The sequence below is a fragment of the Equus quagga genome, chromosome 14, assembly GCF_021613505.1.
Source record: "Equus quagga isolate Etosha38 chromosome 14, UCLA_HA_Equagga_1.0, whole genome shotgun sequence".
NCBI lineage: Eukaryota > Metazoa > Chordata > Mammalia > Perissodactyla > Equidae > Equus > Equus quagga.
This window is the reverse complement of record NC_060280.1, coordinates 4112749-4137251: the sequence shown is the minus strand read 5'-3', so window position 1 is coordinate 4137251 and position 24503 is coordinate 4112749. Positions and strand designations below refer to the sequence as shown.

At 35.5% G+C, this 24503-nt stretch overlaps 1 protein-coding gene across 4 annotated transcripts in view; it reads right to left on the bottom strand.

The window, feature by feature from the left end:
• Window positions 1-3051: 3051 nt before the first annotated feature.
• The window catches only part of KIF18A (kinesin family member 18A), a 93389-nt gene continuing 71937 nt past the window's right edge, over window positions 3052-24503 (bottom strand). For all 4 annotated transcript variants that reach the window (XM_046684573.1, XM_046684570.1, XM_046684571.1 and 1 more), the window contains 4 exons: window positions 13231-13669; window positions 12385-12492; window positions 6431-6540; window positions 3052-3664 (listed from right to left, as the gene is read on the bottom strand). In XM_046684573.1, the coding sequence (XP_046540529.1) occupies window positions 3582-3664; window positions 6431-6540; window positions 12385-12492; window positions 13231-13669 (740 nt within the window). In that variant the 3' untranslated portion in view covers window positions 3052-3581. The remainder of the gene's footprint in view (window positions 3665-6430; window positions 6541-12384; window positions 12493-13230; window positions 13670-24503) is intronic.

Sequence of the window (24503 nt, the reverse complement as noted above, 5' to 3'; positions counted from 1 at the left end):
ATACTTATAGTCAGTTATGCTATAACTATTTTGAAAATGTGAAGTTGCTCCAACACTACTGATATATCAGGGAACAATGTGAGCATAATGTGAATTTTGAGTTCGTTTAGTGTGAGATTTCATCCAGAGGAACACTAGGTGAAAGCAGAAAACTGCACCCAGCTGAATCAAGTGGCTTAGGAATACACAAAACACACATACCTCACAAGAACAATGAGACACAGCCATCCACATCTGGTGTTATCAATTTCTGTCCAATATCAGATTACCCTCCTTCCATCACTTCACATCAACTCACAAGTTTCAACTCTTCAACACCTACTTCCATAAGGAAATTTGACTTCTTTTTTGAGGCAAAGTGCCATGCTTATTGTAGTATTTATGTATTTCTTAAACATTTAAGGTGTAAAACTGGGCTACTATTTATATGAAGTGCCTGTCTTTTATTGTGTCAATGACACAGCTTTTGAGTGTTGTGTCCCTAACCTCATTTTTCCCATAGGCCCTGTGGTTTTACTGCATAATTCTGCATAGCGTAGTGGCTTTTAGGAACACATATACCCAGTCATAGCAGAGCTAACTTGCTCATCATCCCCAGTGTGTATTGTACCTGTCTTTCGGCATGTAAGCAATGTTAATACAATAAGCAGGCATGTAAGAATAAGTTCTCCAACGAATTATAAAAAGTAGGAAAGCATAATATAAACTTACTTTTTAAAGTGTTACTCTATAAAAACCAAAATTTGTTTTAATTAGGTCTTAATTTAATAAAAATGAATGAGAAAGATCAGTAGAGTTAGCATTAATGTATCAACAGTGGTTATTTCAAACTGATTTAATTTCCTCGAATTAAATCTATACTATTATAACTCCATCCTCTAATCCTTTCTTAATTTTATAGCCATTATTAATCTGAAACGTTGTTGTTCAATGTATGTTCTTAGGGATATTACTAAAAGTGCTTTAATAAAAGGATGCATTTTTTTGTACTCAATAAGAAAATGGCTATATATTTTAGAGAGTCATATTTTTTAGAAAGTCTGTAAGTGACAAAAAGAAATGATGTCTGAGGTGTCCTTTAAAATACACTAGCAAAGGAAAAAAAGCAAGGGAAAAAAGGAATACTCTAGGCAAATGTGGAAAAATCTGGTAATCGGATTCAGTGTTACTATTATATGAGGGTTCAATGTACTATCCTCACTGAAAAAATTTTAAAAAGTCTGATGTTTAAAAGGAATTTTGGAATTACTGGGTTAAACCAAGTAAGATTCTAGATTGTAAGATTTCAGGGGCTTATATTGTCAATGTCATGACCAATGTCCCAGTAGGCTGCCGTTTCCCACTTTTCTTTGACACGGAACCCTTTTCTCGGCAGAGAATCCCAGGATAAGCCAAGGACTGTGGAACATACTTTGGACACCATGATGTAGAAATAATAGTGAGTACTCCTAAGTAGTCTCAGAAATGCCATATGGTTTTAGTCAAAAGAGACTGAGCATCATCTAGGTTTCTCTCTGATCTTTCATTTGCCACATAAAAATTTATTTGTAGCTAGTACTAAGAGCAGTCAATTTGTGATAGCAGTATTTATGAAACTCACACTTAAAAATTTTACAAAGATGCCTGTGCTGCTTTCAAATGTGAATCAAAAAACTGAATTGCAAAACAATATAAATAGTATGATACAACTTTTGTAAAAAACAAAGTATACAGACTTGTATATGAATAAAATAACTGACTTGGCAGGGTACCTACACTATCGGCAGTGGTTACAACTGCAAATGATATTGGCAAGGATGAGGAGGAGGCACATTTTTACTGTTAACAGCTTTGTGTTACTTCTTGGAAAAAGATACTTTTTTTAATAAAAACAGAGATAAGTTATTTTAGTTAAAATCAGTCTATGGTGTTAGGATAGTGGTTACCCTTAGAGGGAGATGAGAAACAAGGGAGGGGGGGATTACTGATAATTTTCTATTCCTTGATCTGAGTGCTGGTTACATGGCTGTGTTCACTTTGTGAAAATTCATTGAGCTACATACTTATAATTGGTCTACTATTTACATAAATAAAGTTCATTTAAAAATTGTTTTACAGTGACTTATTGAATAGCATTCTTGTTCTAGTTTAAATGCATTTATTTTCTCTCTCTATATATTCAACAGCTTTCTTTTCCCACATTCATTGCAATTTATTTCTCCTAATTTCTCCTTAACATGGTTGCATTGCAGGCATTATTATTAATTTTTACAGAAGGCAAAATTGCTATATGATGAAAATGGCATATAACAAAATCACTCACATATTATAGCATGAGGTGGACTAGAAGGTATGGTCACTTAATCCTTTAGCCACTCATCAGTACCTGGTAGAAAGATTTCTTTTGAAACACATAATTACCTAAAATAGATGGAAAGGAATAATAGAGAGGTGAAAGTGACCGTCAAATAGGCAACACAATGAAAGGCCTTATGACAAGGGGACCAAAAAAAAAAAAATGGTGTTACGGTGGCTCTCCCTATGGCAGATCCTGTGTGCATGTCCATGAATACGGAATTACCAGTGTCAGAGTTGGAAGGAACCTCTCAAAGGTCATTACTCCGGCTCACACTCTCCAAATCAGATTTTAAGTTGAAAAACTTGACTAAAAGTCCTAAAATCTTTCAACTGGTCGTTAAAGGGTTGTTTGCCTTCGCGGCACACTTCCTAGACCACATAAAATTAAAAGTGCATTTAATCAAATATTTGCTGTATTCAGAAGATAAACAGGCTAAACAAGGCAAGCAAACAAGGATGTACGATTAAGTTGCAGCTCCATGTACTTCCTATAGCAGAGGGAATGATTATAACATTTTCTCAGTAAGGAACCATAGATTAACTTTCCGACTTGGTTCTAGTGCCACAATTCTTAATGAAATATGAAATACAAATCTGCAAAATTCACACTTTATAAAAATAATTGTTTAAAGTGGGTAAAAGGTAGTAATGAGACAGAAAAGCAACATTATAAAATCTACATCTTTAATATATTGAGTAGCAAGGAACAATACTACTATTTTATTCATTAAGACTATTAAAATAACATTTAACAACTTTATGGTCACATACATTTATGTACATTTGTACCTCAAAGTAATTTTGGAAAGGAAAGTCATATATATGATTGAAATAATGTAAGACTAAATACATCCTGGGTCAAAATTTTACCACTTCTAAATTCTCCTTATTTTCAAAAAACAGTAAGGATAATTTAACTCACTATTATTTTCTAGGATGTCCCAATCAACCTGTTGCAGTACAGTAAAACTCAGCTGCCACCATGCTGACTTAGGGATTTTAAAGGGTAGCAAATATTCTAAAAACTTAAAACATAACCTTGTCTGTTGAAATTTTATATTTGTTTAGAATACAAAAGAACAAAACAAAAAACTTCATTTTCTGCTCGCTGAAGGTATTTTGGTAAACTTAGCTTTAAGATGGTCTTCTTTCAAAGATTTTAAATAAGTTTCTGAAGGGGTACTGGTAACAAACCCTTTTAAAAGCAGACTTGTCAATTTCATTTTCCTTGATTTTGAAGTGACTTATCTTAGATTTCCTTTTGAAATATTTCTTCCAAATTTTCTAACCATGTTTGGCTTTACTTTATGGATGTTTCTTTTACATTCTAGAGAAGAAATAAAAAGATATATAAATATGGTAAAAGTATCATTTAGGAGGAATTTTCACCATTCAACTTATAAAAAATTGTTGAAAATTATAACCATCAGAAGGTAAATTTATTCTTAAAAATTGAAAGTTGTTAATTAACATGATTTAAAATGTAACAACAAAGAAACATTAATACCCCTGGTTTAAAAATAGAAATTCACCCTTTCATACTGCAAACTGAAGTTTTAGTGCAGCTGTGCATGCATGCACACACACACATATGCACACGCATTCCCTGCAAATAACAAGTGCAGTCACTGAATAAACTTCTGCATTTGCTTCCCTTCTTTTTGAACTAATGAAAGGCTGTTTCTACAAGCATTGTTCCCATTCTTTTTGACATCACCCATTTTTTTCTCATTCTTTGGATTATTTCCCCAGGGTTCTCAAACTTCCAGTTTCCACTTTAGAAGTATCGTTGAATCTAGATCAGTACTTCCTAAAGTGCTGATCCTGACCCCACAGCCCCTTCCTCTTCCACTGCCGGCTCTCAAATGTGTTCCATCTACCTCTGCCCATTCTTCTGGCTCTTCACCAGCCTTCACAATGATTCTCTACTCAATGGAGTGCTGCTACAGCAAGGCGTCACTGACTTCTTTACGGATCAGTCTAATCTCATATCCACGTTTTTGGTCACATCAGCTGTAGTTTTAGGAGCACGTATTCTCTTGACACTATTTCTCATTTCTCTAACTGTTCAGTAAACAGCAGTTAGCTCCTCTCCCACTGATGCTCCTTTGTACTTTCATTTGTACAGTGTTAGTTGGAGACCACAGCTGAGTACATTCTAAGGAAGGCAGTCCCAGTATTCTCTTACTTTTCCAGGAATTCCTGATGTATATTTCAGGCATTTTCACTTGAATATCCTAAAGTACATAAACTATCCTTTTCCCTTAAATTAACACCTCTCTCTAAGTGCTCCATTATCCTTAACGACACACAATCTTTTAACTTAGCCTTAGCTCTTCCTTCTTTTTGTCAAGCACTGTAGTTTGGTATCATCTCCTACTTTTTCCTCCATAGTAAATTTTTTTATTCATCTCTCTTTATACATGCTATCTGATGCATTTTATACTATTCTTAGAAAATAAGCATATTAGAAAAACCAAATCTCTATTATTTTAGAATTATTATAAATTTATTATTAGGTTGCAGAATTATTACTTCCTGGAGAATTTTTTCAGGAGACAAACGGGGCAGTGCATATCTACACCAACTGCATACACACATTGTTAAGTATTATTAAACATGGCATGTTAAACCAAATAATCATAGTAAAATTTTACTTTTCAGGACTCGTTTGATTTTTACATTTGCATGAAAGACATTTCTATTGAACTTAAGGTGAATAACTGCCACTGGCTACCATAAGAAATAAGGATTTACAGCTTGGCAAAGCTATTGAGAAATTTTACAGTACTCCAATGAAAAAGCACTGACAGAAAAAAATAACAATAGTTTCCATGTTATCTCATGAAACTCCTCTAAATTCCGAGTGCTGTACAGTCACGTGTCGCTAAACAATGCGGATCCATTCTGAGAGAAGCCTCATTAGGCTATTTCATCATCTTGCAAACATCGCAGAGTGCACTTACTTAGACAAACCCAGATGGCACAGCCTACTACACATCTGTGCTCTATGGACCAATCTTATAAGACGACCACTGTACATGCAGTCTGTTGTTGAGTGAAACGTTACGTGGCACACGACTGCAATTATAAGTTCCTTTAGAGAAGAAACCAAACTGGGTCTTATTTATCTTTGTATTCATCACAGAACCTAGCACATAGTGAGTGTGTAGTAAATAAATACTTCCTGAACAAAGTCCTAAGAACTACAGAGTCAGAGAGACAGAGGTCTGGACACCAAGGCCTAGAAACTGGTTGGTGCTACATACTTCTGGTTTCACTGAAGACGTGGTTTTGTTACCATGGACTTGTGTCATCCCACGAGCATCTTTTTCAAGTTGCTAATGGGAGCTACAATATGATTGTAACTAGGTACAGACTAGAGCCTGGCAATAATTGCACAAATGAGTCAGAGGCCAAATTATTATTTATTTTTTTTGAGGAAGATTGGCCCCGAGCTGACATCTGCCACCAATCCTCCTCTTTTTTGCTGAGGAAGACAGGCCCTGAGCTAACATCTGTGCCCATCTTCCTCTACTTTATATGTGGGATGCCTTCCACAGCACAGTTTGATAAGTGGTGCGTAGGTCTGTGCCTGGGATCTGAACTGGCAGACCCTGGGCTGCCAAAGCAAAGCACACGAACTTAACCACTATGCTACTGGGCCGGCCCTCAAATTAGTAAAAATAATAGGCTAAGAGAAAAATTTCAAGTGAATATAGTTTATCTATAAAATATACTTAGTCACTAACCTATTAAATAATACAATTAGCTAATGATTTCAATTATTAGTTAAATTATTTATCAACTCTTCTGCAACATGAGGCAGTATGTAGGGTGCAGAATGTAGAGTTAGGAGATTTGGCTCTGAGTTTTGGCTCTACCATGAAAGATCCGGTGATCTTGGGTAAGTGTTTTCAATTTTGTGCCTTACGTTTTCTTATCCGTAACATGGATAATCAGACTTGCTATGTAACAAAGGTGATGAGCAGGTAAAAGGAGATTCTTATGATAACACTATAGAAAAATGTAAAGTACTATATATATTTTAGGTCATCATATTGTTAATATCAAAATAAGAGCTAAGACATACCCATTGTTGGTCTGTTTTCTTGTAAGAGCTCATGACTTGAATTATCTTGTCGAACACGTTTGGCAAATCCAGAATTTACCTCAGCAGTTAATGAAGTATTTGATGCAGAACTTGAGGGGAAAAATTTTTATTTTAGTAACACATCTTTTATATCTCTAAGTTCTAATATATATTCTACATGCAATGAAGATTAAAGAAAAAGTGAAATACTAAAACATTAAGTTGTAAAATCCCATGGAAATAACTGGAGGTACTAAATACATGTTTTAGCCCACAGGGAAGTTTAGCTGTGTGTCATTTTAATGATGTTTATTCAAACCAGAGATTATGTCTGTAGGTGTATGTAACAATTCTGTAACAGAACATTTCCAGGGTGCTCTGCTGGAATATAAGTGAGTACTGTTATTCAAAGTGTAGAGATAAGGAGCACATTGCAAGAGGTGAAAAACTAAGCTCATATTACAAATTTGGAGCAAGAACCCTAATCTGGGGAATATAAAAAAGTGAGATTGTTTGGAAACCTTGTTTTTAAATAGAAGCATAGTAAAAATCAGTCTGAGAATCTCTGACTACTGCAATTATAGGAACTGAAATGAAAAGAATGACCTATTTTCATTTATCTTCAAAAATTTACATCAATTTCACTTTATTAACGGCTCAAATTTCTACCTCAATTTGAGTTGACATATTACTAAACAGCTATTATGGTCTCATGTTACAGGACACACAAATAAGGAAAGCACAAACAACCCGTCTTGAAAACTTACATAATGGATATATCATGGGAAGGGGGAAAAAATAAGACAAACTTGTAAATAATATAAAGTAGAGTAAAAACTAGTGCCACAGGTTTTCAAACTATACGGAGCTCTCTCAGTTCCTGAGTTCAGAAAAAAGAGAGATGGAAGATTTTGTGGATGAGATGAGTTTGATCTAGGCCCTGAAAAACAGCAATCCAATCCTTCCTGGCCCTACAGAGCATCAAGTTTCAACAGGCAGGGCTGGGGGTCGACTTGGGGGATGAACACGCCCCCTCCACATTGATTCAAATAAGCTAATTTTATGGCATTTCTGGCTAATAAAGATATTACACACCATTTTACAAGTTGATACTAATTTGACTGTCAGTTGGATTAACAACTGGAGTCTTCCCTTTTATGGCAAGAACTTGGTCTTCTGGCAACCCTAACCATGTGGTTAACGGATGTGGATGTATGTTTGTGGAACAAGGAGAAGATGGGTTAGCTGTGTGCTCACAGAAAGTAGTCAGAGTGGCTATTTAATATGACAGCAAAGAAAAACAGGCACAAGCAGACCAAATGCTGGGAAAAATAACTCAACCTGTGCACCTCAATTTTCTAGAGCCTGCAAGAGAGATGACTACGGTGTTTCTAACGGTGATTTTTGCCTTCTCTGTTCAGGAATGCAAATGATACTTACCCAAAATGGTTACAAAGAAGTACTAGTGCTAGGAAAGTAAAGACACTCAGTTGTAAAAATTCTATTCCTAAATGGTGTTGAATAAAGTAAATTACTATAATTCTGTTTTGGATACTAAACACTCTTTTTTGACAAAATATATATAAATATCAGCTGTCTAAGGCAAAAATTCTTTTTTTGGTCATTTGGTGATTTTATCTCTTCAAGTACATAGATCAATGTTATTGGTTACTTTTGATAAGTGTTGTCTTTCCCTGAAATTTACCTTAAAGTTGTCTTTAGTATTTTTATGGAATGATTCTTTGCTTTGGTTAGTTCTAGGACCTTTGTTTTTACTCATAGATTGTTTTTATTTGAAAATTAGTCTTTTGAATAAATCTATTTGAATAAAACTCATATTTCTAGGAAGGAAATCAAAGCCTAACAAAATAATTTATTAATTATTTATATAAGTAAAATACATTGAAACATTTTTAGAATTTAAATAAAACAGTCCACTGATGAAATGTTTAACATTTGTTACAAATATCATAAAATTAAAAAACCTAAAATTGGTATGAGTACAAATTCAAATTATGTTAAAGACTATATTGAGAAGAAATCTAAACTCTTCTAGTTGTGTACCAAATATATTTCCATAACTATTATTAAAAGTTAAGATTTAACATTTTGTTCCCTTACACAGGTAGAGCGTTTCTGCTTAATAAACATAAGGCACCTCATAGTCTTTCAATTGAGATAATTTCTAGTTGGAATCATTAGACATCTTTCAAAACAAACCAAAAATGTATGGCAAATGTGAGACCATTTTTGTGCACTAAGAAAGACTGCAGAACACATAGAAAATCAACCAAATAATGAAAAAGCAAACAAAAACCAAAAACTCTGATTAATATAATTTATACGTAAAATTTTACATCTGTATATATTGTATTTGTATGTTTGGCAGGCTAATTCATTTAGTTAAAAGAGTTTGTTACAATGATATTAAATAAATTGAAAGATTAAAAATCTAATATTCTCAATTTAAGTAGTAATTAAAAAATTCAGTTTGGTAGGTTTTTGGAATACCCAGTGCTTTTGACCTCTAATTTTTTTTCCAGAGAGAAAAACTGATACAAAATAAGTAAAATAACTATATATATGGAGCCTTCCCTTCTTCATTTTTAAAAACCATCTTAGAATACATACACACCTACATATGTACATAAAGCTGTTAAGTGGAAAATACCAGCGTTTATTACTCTCAAGTTCATGTAGATTTAATTGGGGAAAAGGAAGATAAAAAAAGTAATTATGTACATTTCTAGCATTAATCTCTTTTAACCTCAGTTAATGGCAGGATCTAATTATTGGTACCAGAGGGAATGTAATAGAGCAATTAATAGGCTATGAGAAATCTTACTTTCTTTATATGTCCTTTAATATTATTTCACAATATTAGTTGCTCATTTGGAAGCCCTTCAACTCATCTAAAACCACACCAAATACACAATTTACATAGCTGGACATTTCTTGAAAAGTCACCTGATTTTGGTAGTGATTATGTTTACATTTTAAAATTATTCTTAGCTATACTTTTGCCAAATCTTAGTTAACACAACAGATGGTAACATGGTACCAGTCAAGAACAAGAAAAGTCACCAACATTAGTTAATGGAAAGAATAACACAACTGACACAATAAAAATTAGTGATAAGATGGATGAAACTGATGATGGCGGTTAGCCAGGCTCACTCATTAAGTGACTGATTCCCATACACAAGCCAGACTAATTACACAGTTCAAATTTGCACCATAGAAAAATACAAGATTTTAAATGTCATGAGTAGCCAGAGAAATTCAGGAAAAATCAACCCAGGAATTTTAAATCTACACATTCTAAGGCTCTGCTGTAGTCATGAGTTGCTTAATGACGAGGATATGTTCTGAGAAATGCATCATTAGGTAATTTCACAGTTGCGCAAGCATCACAGAGTGTACTGACACAAACTTAGATAGTATAGCCTACTACCCACCTAAGGCTATATGGGACTAATCCTATGGGCCACCGTTGTACATGCGGTACGTCATTGACTGAAACACTATTGTGCGGCACACGACTGTACTTTGTTTGGAAGCAAAAGGACAGATCCTAAATGCACTTATGAGATGATACTCTACATGGCACAAATAAATAGGATATTTGTAAATCTGTTTACACTAGCCCAGACGATAACAGGTCCTTGGTAGAAAATAGGAAACTTAAAAAGAGTTACCTTAAGATCTTACACTCTTCTCCCCAAAACCACGTCAAAGAAAAAGAGAGAGCAAGTCAGATCCATTTTACAATAGAACCAACCATTCACTCTACCTTATCGTTGCATTCAGTGTTGCAGGCTATAAAGACTATATAATAGACTTCATATCCTATAACTCAGAATATTTAAGATTTTTTCCTTGTGTTTGATTTTTTAGCTGTTTTACTGCTATGTTCCCAGGTATTTTCTCTTTAAAGTACTAGTGCTGCTTGTGGTTTGCAGCACTCCTCGAATTTGCGATTTATTTTTTTGTCAGTTTTGGAAAATGATTAGCCAGCATCTTCTTGACTACTGTTTCCCCTCCATTCTTTTTCTCATTTCTTTCTGGAACTCAAAAAATATATATGCTAGGCCTTTTTAATTGTGTCCCATATATCTCTTACCTTTTCTCCATACTTTCTCTTTTTATCCTTCTGTATATTGGTTTGGCTATTTTTCTATCAACTTATCTTCCAGTTCACTAAACTCTCTTCTGCTGTGCCTAATAATTAAATTGATTTACTGAGTTCCTAATTTCAGTAAATTCTATTTTTTTAGTTCAAGGATAACCATTTGATTCATTTTAATAGAATCCAGTTCTTGGGAAATTATCATCTATTTTGTTGAACTTAGTCATAGTTAAAGTCCCTATCTGATAATCTCAATATCCGTATCAATTATGGATCAATGCTTCTCTAATTTGTCTTTTCCTCTTGATTTTCAGTCATTTGGTCCTGTCTCTTGGCATACTTGGTAATTTTTGCTTAAGTGTTAAACGTTGTATATGAAAAACCGTGGAGGTTCTGGATGATACATTCTTCTAGAGACGACTGAATTTTCTTCTGGGAAGCAGACACAATAGAGATAGATTACCTTGATCCAAAAATGGATTGAGTTGGTCTAAGGTCTATTTTAGGCTCTCAAGAACTGGTCTATTTCCAGTTTGCCCTACTCTTATAGCACAGGCTTTCAGGGGTCTCAGATAAAATCCTGGATGTTTAACAGGGCCTTTTCTCCCTGATGATTCCTGAACAACAATTTTTGTGTCCCAGCCCCATGAGAATGTCAAAACTTTGCTTAATACTTTAGCCTCTTAGCAGCTACTTTTAGCTTGGTTTCTTGGCCTTTTATTCCAGAGAGTTTAGAATTTGGCAAATATCTAGAGGGCAAAAGCTACACAAAATGATTCTGTTTCCCTAGCTCACTGAGACTCATGATAGCTCTCGGCTTCCATTTTCTGCATGGCCTCTATACTTCTATACCTGATGCCATAAATTGGCAAATACAAAATGAAAAAAGCGGCAGAGAAGATCTGGTTCTCCACAGCTTGTTTTCCTTCTTTCTGGGATCTTAGACTCTCAAGTCCTAGTTGTCTTGGCAGTTCCTCAGTGCCTTGAAGCAGCCATGAGTTGCATTTTATCAGTTTTTATAATCGTTCTTGATGGGTTGCTTGGTCTGATAGAAGCTACACTGTCATAGCCAGAAACAGAAGTCTCTTTGCTCATTACATTTTAGTCATATATCAAAATCCATTCAAATAATACAATTTTAGGACTGAAGAAATTCACTAATGTCTAAAAGGAAAAATACCAAATGGATAAAAATTGTCACCAGAAGAAAAGTTAAAATTAAATGACATTTCTGAAGGCCAGAAGACTTCTCAATTCATTTTCAATAATCTGAAATATGGAATACTTTATGTAAATATCAAGTGAATACCTGGGCTTTATCAAGATTTCCCTTTGATAATATAAATCCAGCACCACATTCAGAGCAATCTGTGCTTAAAGAGGAATTGACAGTCTAATTACAAGAAATAAAGAAGAGCTGTGGGAACCAAAGCACAGGTTTCTCCTGCTATCCAAAAGTAGAGTGTTCCTATGAAATTTTGTAAGCTGAAATGGTGTAAAGTGAAGAAACAATTACCATTAATTTATATGGGAAAAACTTTTGAGCATTCCCAGACACAAAATATAACCTACCAAAATAAATCAAGACAGAGCATAGATGCTCACAGACACAAACCAATACTATGGTGGCTTGATGCTGAGATACTTTTCTTCATAAAAGTGGAAATCCTCTTTGGATATCTTTTGGTTAGCGAAAATTGGTACTAATGTAGGTCTTTTGTGAAAGCGAAGTGGTGTAAAGCGAACTTTCAGAGAGTGGGGAAAACCCGTATAAAAATGGTTTCACATAGTTATAGAGATTGAACCAGTTTATGTTTAATCGTACCTTATTAATTTCCGTTTCCTTCTGGCAGTGGCAGTCATTGCCATGTAGGATGGTACTACGCTTGGTGTAGGCAGAGAATGTTTAGTTGAGAATGAAGACGGGTCAAGCCTGTATATTAAATAATCAAAAATAAAAAGTAATTTTCATTTGTATTACAGAGAAAAATGAGGTATGCACTTCAATAATTAGAACATCATTCTGTATTAACATATGAAGGAAAACATTACTCTATACTGTAAAATTTCCCTTGCTTCCCTGGGGTTTTCTTTTCATTTTACACCATAGATAGAGTCGCTATCAAGAAATTTCTGCATTCCCAACAGCACAGAAAAGTGAAGGTATCATTCTTCCCATATTTAGATCATATGTGATTATACGGACGAAGTGAGAAGGATGCGTTTGCTTGGATGACATGCAGTCAACCATATCTTAGACCTACGACTATTTCAGAGCAAGCTAAGGTTTGCTAAACATCAACAGGAACAGTGGAATTTCCTTCAGTGAAGATATTAACGAATAATAATAAACACGGTAATCTTTGCTGATGACACCATCTAAATTTGGAGTATGAAGAACTAAATATATCTTAACGTTTCTTCTATCCTAACGAGGGTCAATCAACTTGAGATCAAATTAAAGGCTTTAAAATATTGTGTTAGTGAATTAACATTTAGAGACAAAGACAATGAGGAATTAATGAAGGTAAAACACTGACTTTTGTAATCAAGATAGCACACTTGCTCTATAAAATAGACTGATATATAGCTAAAGAAGAAAAAGAAAGCTAACAGTTTAAAGGCTATAGGAAAAAAAAAAGAAGAATTGGCAAATACTCTTTTTCTGTACCTTTGTAAAATGTTATTGTTTGATAATGATTCTTGTTCAGGTAATTTACTTTTCAAGCTCCTGGTGTCTTCACGTATAATAAATGTAGGGTCCAAATCCTCCCGTCCATATTCTTTTCTCCTGCTGAGAGGAGTATCTCCTTCACATAAGATTTTCGAAGAATTATTACTGTTTATATTTGAGTTGGCCTGAAAACTTGTAGTATGTAACGATGGTTTTAAAAAGGTCACTGTACATGGGTTTTGAGAAGTTTTTCTACAGTCTTCTGGAGTATACACAATAGGCTGAAGCTCTTTGCTGAGAGAATCATTGAGCTGCATACTTTCAGACAGTGTAGACTTTTGGGTGTGTTTTGCTTTCAAGGGAGAAGGCATTAGTTTTCTTCGGGTTCTTTTTTGTGGAGGAATTTTAAGCAGATTAGATTCACTTGAAGATGTGCCTGTTCAACAAAATTAAAAAGAAGCTCAAGATGCTGCTTAAATATTTTCCAATAACACTACCAGTTAAAAAAAAAGACTACTGATAATAAGGCACATTTTCTGCCAATTGATAAAAATCGAAAAGAAAAATTAGTTGGAAAGGAAAAAATCATAGTTTATTGATAGCAATTTTAAATAAAGTTAAACTTAGTATAAAGAAATTCTATAACATAAAATAAATAATGAGTGGCTAACGTCAATATTAATTTACAGTTATAGCTATCTTGAGATACTGGGTTAATCATGAAAACAATTTCGAACAATTCCAACAAAATTCATAAGCAATTTCCAGCTTTCATGTTTGATTTAAGATAACAAAAAAGTACTCTACATTTGTAGGCAGAGATTAGTAACTTGTTCTACAGTGAAATGACACCAGTTTATTACTAAGTGAGTGGAAGTCTAGTCTAAATTAACAAGAATGGCAACAACCAGTAAAATTCTAGGCGAATGCAAGAACTTTATCTGTTACTACCTCAGGTATGGTAGTTAATAAATCAATCAACCAGATGCTTAATTTCTTCTGGCACACATAATTCATAGGTATGCAAAAATAAGACTAATACCAAAGATAAATGAACATAATTTGAAGAGCTCCGAGTTCTCTTACCTGACCCTTATCAGTCTGTAAAGGCGACTCTCCCAAATGCCAAAGTAACCAGGTTTGACCAACTTTTCCTAACCCTATCCCATAACTTCTGTAGCTTTTCCAAATGATTTCCCTACTACCTCTGCAACGTCGCTGTTACCTTCTTCTTCCTCCAGTCAGTAAATGTATATATTTCCCTAAGGACCTGTACGTGACCCTATATTCTTCTTATTCTACACTCTCTTATTTTTAGTTATCCTCTTGCCATGACCTGCTCAGTCACCTGGGTCCCAAATAACTAGATTTTTTATCTTTTCCTTGCATTTTCAGCCTCTACCAATCCCGCCTCTCTTATACTTACAGTTAAAACATAATTCTGATCATATCATTCCTCTGATTAAAGATTGTTAGTAATCTTTAAACAGAAAGATAATATCCTGAGAGTTTTAGTAGAGACTTCTTGTTCTTTGGTCCAAAATTAAGAGAAAAATTGTTTTGTTTGAACTCAAGTGTTAATTCCAATACTAGACATGCTTAAATATTTAAGTACATAAACACTTCTCGAACACCTTTTTGGAATGGACAAAATAAAGAATTGATTATATACATAATAATAAACTTGATCAGCTCCAGTGTGCTTATCTTGTATTTCTTAATGAACTTTTCTTCTGTTTTGCCTATTTCATTCTGGTGCACTTTATGGTGCCTGACATGACGTAACTTTGCTTGGAGTGTACTGTTCAGGGAAGAAACTATAATGTGTACTTTTGCCCATGTTTTCAAATCATGCAGTAAAATTCCCAATTTATGTTACATTTGCTTTACAATATAACACTAACTTAACTCCGAAAACTGAATAAAATAAGTGTTGTGCATTTCAATAAAGCAATTCAAACTTCCAACCAAGTTAGAAAACAGACTTATCACAATCACCAACAGTATGCGTGTTATTCTTATGTTAGTTGACAACGGGCTCTGCTATGCCTAGGTCGACAATTACCCTCTAGGAAACACAATTTAAAAACACGAAGAAAAATATGATTCCTGTTCTACTAAGGAATTTTACTTTTCTGAGAACTAGATAAATGAGATCCAGATCTTAAAATAATTTTCCACTCCCTTTACCATGACATTTGTCAAATTTTCCATTACCAGATATTTTTATACTAATGCTGCAGTGTAAAGACAGTTACTTTCCTCCACTGTGCTGCTACCACCAATTTGGTGGCTATTAATAGCTGGAAGATTAACTTCCTTTCCCATGAGAGGCAGCACGGGTATACAGAGGAGAGGGAACCGAATTGGGAGTCAGGAGACTTGGATTCTATTTCTGGCTTTACCAACGACTACTGAGTGACCTTGGGCAACTCACTTAAGCAGTGTGGGCATTAATACCCCTGAGAAAAAAGGGGATGCTATCTTTTCATGTACAGGGAACTTTCTAGGATTAGATAATATCTATAAAATATTTAGGGTTGAAAGAAAGACTCTACAAATATAAATATGTTTCAACTGTTAGCATTATTATTTTCATAGCGAAAGTTGTAATTTACTTTCCAGTATTCCATCAATACCCAATGCAGTTATCACTAAAAGAATACATTTCAACATCTCACTTCCAGCTTATCAGATATCTAGCCTATCAAGGCTGAGGATAAATTGTAATAGGAACCAAAGTTATTGTTAAAATAGGCATATCTAAGTGTTATTTGAAAATTCAGGCTTCATAACAACATTCTAATTGGAACACAAAATCTCAAAGGATGAGGATTATCCAGAGTCACTATTTTTCTTGTACATATCTAGAGAGGGATGATCTCTGGAGTGGCACAGGGCAAATTCCCATGATGGTGGACCACTTTTTCCCCTATTGCTTGTAAAGAACATGAAACTGAAGAGATATCCACCTGTTCTCTGGGATAATCTAAACATACACTCAATGTTAAATTTTGATATGATCAGACTGAGTAACAATTTGTCAGTGAAAGCAATAATAATGTTACAATGACAAATCTTTAGCCATTATTCTGCTCTCCTGGCAGGACATGGTAACTTGGAGGAGAAACACAGAGACATGGTAGTTAACGTGGATTCACATACCACTGTTTTCCTGGCCACTGTTTCCCTGTATGTATGCTAGACATACAGCATGTACAAAACACAAATCCAGAGGGTTCTTTTCTTTTTATCTTCTCAATTATTAAATAGATAAAATAATAAGAGACCAGAAAATAGATGGTCAGTTCAGGACTACTTAGACTGACTAGTTGCTAGGAAAGATTTAGGAGATAACTAGAGCAAAAACAAGATTTAAAGGCTTAGAGAAGAATTCAACAGTCAATCCCCTGTAACTATAAAGGAATAATGACTCCACTTATCCATAAAAACTAAAGAACATAACATTTCACTTTGAATATGATTTACAGAATACATAAATACAATTATATAATAAATAATCACTCTCCTTTAGCTCGTTAGGTAGTGGAGTACTTTAAGTGGATATGGAAACTGGAGAGTATGGGTTGGGGCACTGTATATTTTAATGAGCTAGAAGAATCGTTGGATATGCTAGGTCTATGTCTATAAAAGAGAAGTGCTGTACTTTTCCATCAGAGGACGTACAGTAACTTTCCAGGAGAGCAGGCTTTGAGCAGTTGTAGTTTCCTCTGATTCAGCCTGGGAAAATATCATCTAACAAGATTCTTTAATACTTGGGCCTATAGAGTAGAAATGGCAAAGAAGGAGCGTGGGGGACAGATTATAATTCCTTTAAAAAGGCCCCATAAGATGAGAAAAGGAATCATGTAGTTACAGACTTTCAGAATAAGAGATTCTAACCGATGATGGTAGTCAACGAAATACCTCAGCAACATGACTGCCATACAGGAGGGGATAAAAAATTAAAAATGCATTGTTATAAGGCAGGCTCTTGTAAAATGGGATAGAAAAGACTGGCACCCACTTGGGAGGATAGCAAGTCTTCTCTCTAGGGTCTCTCCATCCAAGGAACCAGCTCACTACATCACATATTTGAGTAGGTAGCAATGTGTCTTATGATCTGAAAAGTTTTGCTATTTCTAGACCATCTCTTGGGACTTTAACTCTCCAACATATTATAGGTATACTCCATTTATATTGCCCTGAAATGGTTATGACCCATGGGAGGTAAGTCAACATGACTTATTGAAATTCATGTCTAATAATAATAATAACCACAATGTCAAGACGTTTAAAAGAAGAAGTCATTACTATTATTTTCAATCCAGCATCAATGTTTATTTTACTTATGAAAGAAAAAAAAAAGATGTAGTCAGCTATGGTACAAGAGAAACAATATAAGAGGACGGCACTTGCATAAAAAGAACTCACTGTTCATCCACTCAATACTAAGAATCTGTCATGTTCCAAACCTTTTCTAGGTAATGAGAATATAGCAGTAAACAAGACAGTCAAGAAGTTACCTTTTTGAGGGGAGAAGGAAGAAAAATAAATCATCTTAATAAAACAGGATAATTATGACAAATGAGTTGTAAAGACAATACAACAGAGAAATAGAATAGAGAATGATGGGAGACAGGAGAGGTGTTAACTGTGATGGCCAGGGAAGGCAAGTCTAAGGACGGGATATGTGATCTGAGACTTGAATGGCTATGAAGGAGTCAGCCTACGAAGATCTGGGAAGAGTGGCAGAGGAAACAGTGAGTGAAAAGACCCAATGGCAACAATAAATTTGCTAAGCCCGAGGAAATGAGAGAAGGCTAGTGTGAGTGAAGCACAGAGTTAGAGGAAGAGTAAAAATTAGAAGAGGCTAAAGAGACCAAAAGGGGCCAGCTTGTGTTAGGGTTTATGAACAGAGAAGGGTTTGGATTTATTCCAAGTGCAAAGGGACATCTGTGGAGGGTGTTAAGCATGGATATGATGTGATCTGATTTATGTCTTTAGAAAAGATTGCTTTGCTTATCGTGTGGAGAAGATAATACTAATGGGCAAGAGAGGAAACGGGGCAATCAGTCACAAGACTATCGCTACAGCTCAGGCAAGAGCCAACGGAAGCTTGCTCTAGAGTGGCAGCAGGAGTGATGGAGAGATGTGGGAAGGGTGTTGTAACCAAATAATCAGATAAAAATTATATAAAGTAAACCCAGAACAAATTTAATGACATACACAGGTGTGATTAGCTGTCTGATACTCAGGAAGAAAGATAAGGAGTTTATATAAAGGTGTAGTATATATTAATTTCACACAACTAAATAAACAGAAATCGACAACTTTCTGTGACACCAAGAACCATTTCCACATGCACAATTACAGAAAAGTTCAAAAGGTCCTAAATGTCACTGCCTCAAACTCAGCATTCTCTTGTTACTGACGTCTCCTCCCCCTCCCCACTCATCAGGATGTGGTCCCGTTCTCTAGTGAGAAGTCCTGATCCAAGTCCACGCAGGGGTCTTGGAATCTGCTTCCTTCCTTCTCTAGTTTGGATACTCACGGACTTGAGACAGCAGATCCTCTTTGGGGTTTGAGGATATGATTTCTTATTTGAGATGATGGGTGTTATTATCATGCTGGGGTAGGGGAAACAGAAAGAAGGGGAGTGAGGCTAAGCAGGAAATGGTTCTAGAACAACGGTGGCAGACAGAAGTTACTGATAATGGACTCTGCCTCCTAGCAAGTTGTACAAAGGGCAATGTGAGGGGGAAACTTAAGTTAATAGAATGATATGGAAAGGGCATCTCCTTTTTAGGTCAGGCACTCTACTTTCTCTGCAAACTCATCTCTAGACACCCTCAAAAAACTGAAACAGATTTATCTTCAGTGCCAGACATAGACATTCTATGATTTCAGATATAAGGACTGACTGCTCCACTTTCAATAGCTTGTTAATTATTGCATTCAATTCCTTAAAAAGGAGCCAACACATTTTAATCCAAGTGAAGCTTGAAAATGCAAAATGTGGTTCTGTAACGAACGCGTTTTGATGAAATAATATAGGACATACATGATATTAGAACCCCTTCTTTTTGATAGGGGAGGAAGATAGAAAGGTACTTAAAGAATAACTGAAGAATTTCTCACTAGAAGAACCAGCACTTGGTTGGCTTTGCCTTACATTCTCGTTTTAGAAACATCCACAGTACAAGAAGGGATATGAAGGTTAACTTTGCAAAAGACAACCAATTTTAACCAAGATGTCAACTTAGTAGAGGCATCTAGGTCTCTTTCTAGATTCTCTTTAAAATGATCACATAATAAAACTAGGAGAAAACAAAAGTGCCCAACCCTGTGGGCCTTATTCCCAGCATTGGTGGCCACACCACACATGGATGAGAAGCTTTTGGGCAAACAGGCAAAGTTTCTAGCTGAGATGACCTGTGGCTCCCGTTCCTTTCTATACTCCTTGGACTGTTAGATCCATGAAAAAGAACGGGAAAAGCATACTTATAATAAGCATAAAAGAAGCTCACTAGACCAGTAAAAGGATACTATAAAGGAAGGACAGAGCAGGCACATAACCTCAGGTCTTCTGATAATCCAAGTGCCATGTTCTTCACCACTACACTATGCCGAGTCTCTTCCACAGGGAGACTTAAACTAGTTAGGATAAAGGCTAACAAACCATGGGACATTCACAATTCCACTGTTACTTCAAGTCATGTTTTACACATTATCTGATGTACGGGACAATGTTCATTAAATGAAGTAGTACACAAATTTTCTATACAGCATTATCCCAATTTTGAAAAACCAAACAAAAATCCACCAAAATCAAATCAAAGCATACACATATAGACCTGCAAGCAAAAACGGGGGTAAAAGTCACAGAAAACAGAGCAGAAAGAAATATGGCATAATCTATTAAAATATTAGCATAGGTTATGGCTGGAAAAATTCTGAGTGAATTTATTTTCTTCTTTAAACATTTGATTTTTTTTAATAACAAATATATATACTATTTCTATAAAATTATAAATAACAAAACTTTCTTTTAGAAAGGAGCAATGTCCAAGGTGGGAGGGAGGAAGCCAATAAAAAACCCAGTTCTTTGAAGTCTCAGAAAGCCTTGAATTGGAGGCATGAGGTTGTCTCTGAAGGCACAGGTAGGGCTAAAAATAAGAGAATTGGTTCAAAGTCTGTATAAGGAAGTTGAGCCTCCTGGAATCTTGATACGCCATCACCTATACTGCCAGGTGACTGGTCCTTTGTCACCCTGTTAAAGGACATGAGATTTTGCCCTCTGGATAGACTTGCAGCCAACATGCACAGCTGACACTAGGGGGATTAAATAATTTCTCAATAACGAAAGTATGCAAATTTTCCTCCTACTTCTCTAAAATACCTGTAGCCAGGCTTATGTACCCCCTAAATGGGAAATCAAAGAGCTCTTTTTCTTTTTTGATTTCATTTTGGTGAGGAAGATTGGCCCTGAGTGAACATCTGTTGCCAATCTTCCACTTTTTGCTTAATGAAGATTGTTGCTGAGCTAACATCTGTGCCAATCTTTCTCGATTTTGGATGTGGGATATTGCCACAGTGTGGCTTGATAAACAGTGTGTAGGTCCATGCCTGGGACCTGAACCTGTGAACCCAGGCTGCTGAAGTGGAGCACGTGAACTTAACCATTATGACACCGGCAAGCCCCTCAAAGTGTTCTTTGTAGATAAACCATAACAATAAAAAAGATCTGGGTTCTGACATTTTCAGGTTCCTCAAAACTGTTTTTCTGGAGATCATCATAAAGCAAAGCTCATTAGCTGAAAGACCTAACTATATATACAGAACACAACTAGGGTCACCAGGTATTTGAGGATATGTCTTTGAACATGATAATCAAGACACTACAACTACATGCAGGAAAAAAAAGTGAGAGGAAATAGACGTGGAAGCAGAACAGTATGTTAGAATAACCATAGTTAATATCTTCAGAGCGATGAGAAATTACTACATTCATGGAACAAAAATAAAGTGCTATGGAAAGATACCCTGGATTATGAGATATAGTTCTTAGAAATTTAAAATATGAGAGGAAAAATAAATCAAAATAAAGGATGTAAGATAAAGAGTTGAGGACATCTCTTAGAAAGAACAAACAAATCAAAAGAGGTAAACGCCAGAAGACAAGATAATGGAATTAGAGAATCAATCCAGGAGATCCAACATCAGATTAGTAAGTGTTCCAATGACAGGACAGAAAGAAGGGAAGAAAAGTATGTGTGGAGGTAGATGTATGTATGCATGCATGTGTGTCTATGGAAGCCTATGTGCATAAATACATATACTAAAAGGTCTCAGAGAGAAAGGCCCACAGATTGTTTAATATAATGACTTAAAAAAGATCAACACCAAGGCACATCACGGCAACATTTCAGAATATCAAGGATAAGGGGAAGATCTCAAAATCTTCCTGGGAGACAAAGTCATACACAAATATGGAGGATAAAAATGGCATGATAGTCAACAGTGATAGTGGAATCTAGAAATCAATGGAGCAATGCCTTCAAGTTTCTTAGAAAAATTATTTCCAACGTAGAATTTCATAACTAGTCAAACTATTAGAAAATAAAGATATTGGCATACATGCATTGTCTCAAAAAAATTTCACTTCCTATGCACTCATTCTCCGGAATCTGTTGGAGGATGTATTTCTGTAAGATAAGGGAGAACAACAAGAACAAGAACGGGAAAAAAGGCAAATACTACATACAGAAACTGCAAAGCTGCACAAGAAAGAATTTACACACTTCTTGGCTCAACAGGGAACAATATTTTCTTGAAAACACTCGAGATTTATTTGAAAAAAGGTAAAAACCTGTTTTGGCAAGATGGAGTAGGGGAGGAAATGCATATATACTGTAAAGGAGTTAAATCTTTATCTTCCAAAATGAGATGATATCTAAAACTGGAAATGTACACAAACAAGAATTAGCAGTATAAACTTGAAATTTAGAAATTAAGAGGAAAAATCAGAAGAGACAGCTAAAAGGGGAATAAGAACTGAGAATGGGCAGTAATAGGGCAAGAAATATTTCCTCAAATAGTATAGTATGTGTTAGCTTTCTAAACTATGTACAGGTACCACTTTTTTCTTTTGTTTGTTTTAAAGATTGGCACCTGAGCTAACAACGGTTGACAATCTTCTTTTTTTTTTTTCCTGTTTTTCTCCCCAAATCCCCCCAGCAAATGGTTGTATATTTTAGCTGTGGGTTCTTCTAGTTGTGGCATGTGGGATGCTGCCTCAACATGGCCTAATGAGTAGTGCCATGTCCGCGCCCAGGATCCGAACCCTGGGCCGCTGAAGCGGAGCGCACGAACTTAACCACTTGGACACGGGGCCGGCCCCCAGGTACCACTTTTATAAAAATATAAACCGAATTTAAAAAGGAGGTGGAGATGGGGAAAAAAAGTAGGAGGGAAGGGGGAGAAGGAGAGACAGACAGACACATGCACACAAATGCAGGGGTTTTTAATGAAAAGAAATTAATCAAACTTTGGGGCTATAAAGGAAAAAAGCAGACCAAAAGATATCTCTTGCTTCTCCTGAGACAACTTTACTCAAAATCTGTGGACTCTGTGAATAAGTGGGGTCAATCTAGCCAAGGCTATGAAGATTCATAGTCAAAAGTCTAACAGAAACATGCAAGCAAATACGATGAAATGGAATGGGCAATCAAATAGGAATGGGCAATCAAATAGGAGAGCAAAATGAATATTCCAGGCCTAGGGAAGGTGGGAGAGATCTTTTCGTTGTTTAGCCCCATTCTCCATTGGCTTACCACCTCCCTCCCCTACTCATGCTTTTCCTAGCGTATAATGAAAAGGAAGACAGGACAACTACCTACCTAGTGGAATTTAAAGAGGGCTAATAAAAATGTGAATCAATCAATGATCAGAAATAAATCATTCTATGTGGCAAGAAATGGGCAGAACAGATTTAAAGTCACGAGTCCCAGGAATGAAGGAAAATTTCATTTCTTCAGGGAACAGGCAAACCACTTGTGAAATCTGAACATGAGCATGTGTAATTTTGATATGCTGAAAAGCTTATAGAGAATAATAGAAATAAAAATAAAGTTGAGGGTAGCAAAAACTCTAAGAAATAAAAGACACATTTTGTAAAAGGACATGGGTTTAATCGGTTTTGCTTTCAGATATTTTAAGTGTCCTAAAAATCTCCAGCTTTAGCTATCTATATTTCCTATACCTATCTTTGCCTTCACATTTAGATTCCATATGAAGACAAGATATACTTTAATTTCTTTACAGGTTTGTTGAGAAATATTCAGATGATTAAACAGAGAGGATGCCACTTTAAGGATCAGGAGAATTTCTATTACTATTTTCAAATTAACCAGACTATATATAATTCTAAAGAACAGTTTGAGAACTACCTGGAGAGAAGCTGTTCATCGAAAAGTAACTTTGGTATTGCTTTACTTAAAAGGTCTCATACAATTATCCTGAAATACAAGATGATCTCTTTAGACTTACCAATACTTCACATAGTTGAAGTCACATACTAATGAAGTCACAATACAATGCACCTGAATGCTGTTTTTAGCATCATGAAGCTTTTCTTAAAACAATTTAGGAAAAATGCATAAACAATGCAAGAGACTCACTGATAAACTCCTAGTTTAGGGAAGAGGGTAGGCAGCGGAGCTTACCCGATTAAATAATATAACATTTCAAAATGATTATGTGTTACAATTCAAACCAGGAGTTGAAAAATAATCAGACAGAGCTACTGAAGGATATAATACAGCATCTCTTTTAAACCCTACAATAGGTTTTGTCTAATAAATCTAATCCTAGTCTTTGTAATACTTATCCATTAATAGTTTAGGAAACATCTTAAAATATTTATATGATGCTTTAAAGCATCTTATATACAACTGAAAATGCACATTTCAGGATAAAGTGGTTACTGTTCTATTCATCTGTTCTTGCATTATGGCTAGAGATTCCCGTTTCAAAAAGTTTGTTTACTCTAAGTCCATAGAGTGACTGAAAACGGAAGTAAGACAAAAACATTTTGTTGAGGGGGCCGGCTCCGTGGCCGAGTGGTTAAGTTCGCGCGCTCCGCCTCGGTGGCCCAGGGTTCGGATCCTGGGCGCGGACATGGCATCGCTTGTCAGGCCACATTGAGGCGGCATCCCACATCCCACAACTAGAAGGACCTGCAACTAAGATATACAACTGTGTACAGG